This window comes from Piliocolobus tephrosceles, unplaced genomic scaffold, assembly GCF_002776525.5.
Source record: "Piliocolobus tephrosceles isolate RC106 unplaced genomic scaffold, ASM277652v3 unscaffolded_11610, whole genome shotgun sequence".
In the NCBI taxonomy this organism is placed as follows: domain Eukaryota; kingdom Metazoa; phylum Chordata; class Mammalia; order Primates; family Cercopithecidae; genus Piliocolobus; species Piliocolobus tephrosceles.
In genome coordinates this window covers 1-4739 of record NW_022292767.1, presented here as the reverse complement: position 1 = coordinate 4739, position 4739 = coordinate 1, and the positions used below count along the sequence as shown (strand labels likewise).

Sequence of the window (4739 nt, the reverse complement as noted above, 5' to 3'; positions counted from 1 at the left end):
AAAAAAACTACATTTCCCTGTGCACTTGGCGCGACGCACTCCCATGACGTTTGAAAGAGCGACAATTACTTCCCACGGCCCCTTACCGCCCCCTCCCGCCGGTGCCACAGTGGTTGATGGGAAGGTAGTTTTTACGCACTTTGGCCGGCCCCTAGCGATCTGAACCCAAACTAAATTTCCCAGCAAGCAGCGCGCGGGCCTGGGAAAAAGGGCAAGATGGCTGACTCCGAAGAGGGTGTTTTGCCGCTGACGGCTGCTTCCACTGCCCCAATTTCATTCAGCTTCACTCGCACGTCCGCACGGAGGCGGCTGGCCGACTCGGGAGACGGCGCGAGGCCATCTCCGGAGGAGAAGGATTTCTTGAAAATCGTGGAAGGGAGGGAGCTGCAGAGGTGACGCGCCGGGTCTTTCACACCTTGGAAATCGCTGCGGTGGGCGTAAGCGGGAGGGAGGAATCTCACTCAGTCGTTTGTCTTGGTGACAGTGACCTGTTAAGCCTGAAGCACAGCCTGAGTAAATTCGTGGAGGCCAGAAGGCGGGAGTTTATGGGAGGGGTGGGGAAATTGGGCCTGATAGCCGTGGGAATTGCGAAGAGAGGATGTATTACTGAGAAGTGTCTAGGACTTGAAGACACTGAGGTGTGTGCGTTCTGGGAGAAGGAAAGAATGAGAAAATGACAGGACCTGCTAGTGTCTCAGCTGAAGTGGTGGGGCTTCTCCGATATGGGGAACGGGATGGAGCGGCAGATTCAGGTTGATGGAGGCCACCATCAGCTTAATGAGGAGAGGAGAGTCTGAGGGAGGGATTTCCAGAAGAGAATCAGGCATCTAGGAAGCTGTTTGGGAACCTGGAGCTGGGGAGGGTCTAGGCTGAAGATAGTGATTTGTGGGCCATTGTGGAAGCCGGTCTTGAGTTAAACAGAGAGTCCAGGACTTATTTCTCGAAGGCACTGACATTTACGAGTTGGGGGCACTGGGGGAGATAATCCAAAGAATGCACTATCAGAGAGGTACAGGAGATCCAGACATGGAGTAGAGAAGGCATGGTCTGTGGGGCTGGGGTGAGTTTGGCTCTCGTGTTTTCTCTGAATAAAGGAGTGTGACCCACTGACACTGCCATTCTCCCAACCCCACCCCTCTGTGTCCACATCAGTGTGAAGCCCCAGGAAGCCCCCAAGGAACTCGTCATCCCTTTGATCCAGAATGGCCATCGCAGGCAGCCACCAGCCCCACCTCCTGGGCCATCCACAGATACTGAGGCCTTGGCAGATGGGGTGCTGTCCCAGGCTGTGAAGGAGCTCATTGAGGGTGAGTGATGCCCCTTTACCCTTCCCCAGTGAAGGAAGAAGATGAAGAAGGTGGAAGGATAGAGTGGGACTTCATTGCTCCCTCCTATTCTTCCCTTAGAATCCAAGAAGTCTCTGGAAGAGAGAGAGAATGCGGGTGTCGACCCCACGCTCGCTATCCCCATGATCCAGAAAGGATGCACCCCCAGCGGGGAAGGGGCAGACAGCGAACCCCGGGCAGAGACAGTGAGCTGGCCCCTTGTCCCCCTCCTGCCCCAGCCTTTCTTTGCCCTGTTTGCCAGGCTGTGTCCCTGCACATAGCAGGGAAAGTCTGTGTGTGCTAGAGGCCCGCCACCTGTCCTTTCTCCTATCATCCTTTTTGGAAGCATTACCAAATGAATCTGGATATCTGGATGCTAAAAACATACTTGAATCCTAGGATTAGCTGAACGAGGTGTGCAGCAAAGGGAACAGGAAATGTAAAGGCCCTGAAGGTAGACACTGCCTAGAGTGTTTGCAGAACACCAAGGAGACCAGTGTGACTGAAGTGGAATGAGTGAGGGGAAGGGATAGTAGACGAAGTCAGAAAGGAGATGGGCGTGCTAGACAAGGCAGGGCCTTGTAGGCCATTGTGAGGACTTTGGCTTTTACTCTGAGTGAGATGAGAGCCTGGGCAAGCCCTGAGCATAGATGAAATATGATTTATGATTTGACAGCATCCCTCTGGCTGCTGTGAACAGACTCATTAGTGAAGGTGGAAGCAAGGGGATGAGTAGTCCAGGCTAGAGATGCTGGGGACTTAGACCAGAGTGGTCTGGAAGGATAAGTAGGGTTTAGTGAGAGGGAAGAACAGAGTGAGTGCTCTTGTTGGTAGTAACAGCCCAAGCAATGGCATAGTGGCAGAAAATCGATGTGGTGTGTGTCCATCAGTGAGGCAACCTGTGGTGTGTCTGGAGTGAATGGGAAGGAGTGATGATGGGAGGTGACAAGAGGAGATGTGAGAGGCGTGTCTACAGGAGTAACCAAGTCTGTCTTTCATACCCACAGACCTGACTTTTCACCTCTTTCATGAATTTCTTGCATTGCTTCTTTAGAGTCTAGTTCTCCTACAGCCCCAGAACACTCTCTTTCAACTGAACTGTTCTCTTCAGCCTTCAGATGTGCTCTGATTTCCTTCAACTTTTTTTTGTTTGTTTTTTGTTTTTTGAGACAGAGTCTTGCCCTGTGGCCCAGGCTAGAGTGAAGTGATACGATCTCAGCTCACTGCAACCTCCCGCTCCCAGGATCAAGCGATTCTCCTGCCTCAGCCTCCCAAGTAGCTGGGATTACAGACAGGTGTCACCACCGCCTGGCTAGTTTTTGTAATTTTAGTAGAAATGAGGTTTCGCCACGTTGGTCAGGCTGGTCTTGAACTCCTGACTTCAGGTGATCTACCCACCTCGGCCTCCCAAAGTGCTGGGATTACAGGCAGGATTCACTGTGCCCAGCTCCTTCATCTTTAAAGAAAAAAAAGACCCTCACTTCCCTCTTCATCCTTTCATCCTGTTCCAGCTTTAACCTCATTCCTCTAATTTTTCCCTCTACAAACCTCCTCCTGCAGCTTTATACATATCAGGTGACCAAAAATTCCATCCATCCTTCCTCTCACTCAGCATAAAAACCTTGGAGTCGGCCGAGCCTGTAATCCCAACACTTTGGGAGGCTGAGGTGGGCGGATCACCTGAGATCAGGAGTTCGAGACCAGCCTGACCAACATGGCGAAACCCCATCGCTAGTAAAAATACAAAAATTAGCCGGGCATGGTGGAACATGCCTGTAATCACAGCTACTCAGGAGGCTGAGGCAGGAGAATCGCTTGAAACCAGGAGACTGATGTAGCAGTGAGCTGAGATTGTGCAACTGCACTCCAGCCTGGGCAACAGAGCAAGACTTCATCTCAAGAAAAAAAAAAAAAAAAAAAAGAAAACCTTGGAGTCATCCTCAATTCCCCTCTTTATTTCATACCCCATACAGTTTGCCAGCACAATCCTTCATCTTTTTTCAAAATGACACCCAGAACCGACCACTTCTCACCACCACCAATACCACTGCAAAGGGCTGAGCCACCAGCATCTCTCATCTGGACTATTAGAGTAATTTCCTCACTGGTCCCTCTTATGGCTCCCACCTGGCTCAGGGTCCTCTGACTTCTGCCCAGCTCTCCTGATTTGATCTCTTCCCCACCCTTCTCTGCTCTCTACTCTCACTGTCTCCATTTCAGTCATGGTGACTTTTATCCCTCACACATACCAAGTCTTGTCCAGCTTCAGGGCCTTTGCTGTTACTGTGCTTTCAGCTCGGGACACTTTCTTCTCATATCCTCATGGCTCTCTCTGCTATCATTTCCTGATCTCTGCTTAAATGTCAACCCAGAGGCACTCCCTCTCCATCCCTCTGCATCTTCTTACCCTGCTTTCTTGTTCTTTACTTCACCACCTGACATATCATGTTTTCTGGGTTTTATTTATAGTATGTCTCCACAACTAGATCAGAAGCTCTGCAAGGGTAGGGGTTTTTGTCTGTTTGGTTCACAGCTTCATCTCCAGTACCTAGAACAGTACTTGCCATAGACTAGGTGCTTTCTATTTGTTGAAGGACTGAACACGGAGGAGTACAGTGAGGGATGGAAAGAGGAAATCAAAACACCCTTGAGCTGATTGGAAAAGATGCGTAGCAGGTCTCCCGGTGGGTGGCAGCAAGTGCACTTCAAACAGAGGACCCAGTGTAAGCAAAGCCTGACCCTCCTTTCTCTACCTGAACCTGTAGGTGCCAGAGGAGGCTAATTATGAGGCGGTCCCTGTGGAGGCCTATGGGCTGGCCATGCTGCGGGGCATGGGCTGGAAACCTGGCGAGGGCATCGGCCGCACCTTCAATCAGTGAGTTCTGGGATAGGGGCGAGGGGACAGACAGATCAGGCTGCAATCAAGATCCCCAGGGTCACTGCCAAACCAGAACCACTCCAGGCAGGGAGGGAGGATACATTATCGCCCTAACTAATTCAGTAGCCCCTTCCACTACTGTTTTAAACTCCCATTTGCCCTTTGAAACTCTAATAGAATCCCATTTATATAAAGTCTGCCTCTAGGACACCAATTTCTTCATCTGAAAAATGGAGGTAATAGTACTGACTTCACAGGTCTGTTGTGAGAGTTAAATGAAATTATACACATAGGCCAGATAGTGGCTCATGCCTGTAATCCCAGCACTTCGGGAGACTGAGGCAGGAGGATCACTTAACCCCAGGAGTTTGAGACTGGCCTGGGCAACATAGGGAGGCCCCATCTCTACAAAAGATTAATTAATTTTAAGAATAGAAATTAGGCCAGGCGTGGTGGATCAAGCCTGTAATCCCAGCACTTTGGGAGGCTGAGACGGGCAGATTGCGAGGTCAGGAGATCGAGACCATCCTGGCTAA

At 50.7% G+C, this 4739-nt stretch overlaps 1 protein-coding gene across 1 annotated transcript; it reads left to right on the top strand.

Annotated features, from left to right (window-relative positions):
• The first annotated feature begins 137 nt into the window (after positions 1 to 137).
• On the top strand, positions 138 to 4567 carry LOC111533370 (G-patch domain and KOW motifs-containing protein). Its single transcript, XM_023200179.2, has 4 exons — positions 138 to 392; positions 1153 to 1307; positions 1407 to 1531; positions 4091 to 4567. Exons 1-4 carry the CDS (start codon positions 217 to 219, stop codon positions 4202 to 4204), a joined length of 570 nt encoding a protein of 189 aa, XP_023055947.1. The 5' UTR covers positions 138 to 216; the 3' UTR covers positions 4205 to 4567.
• Positions 4568 to 4739: the final 172 nt, after the last annotated feature.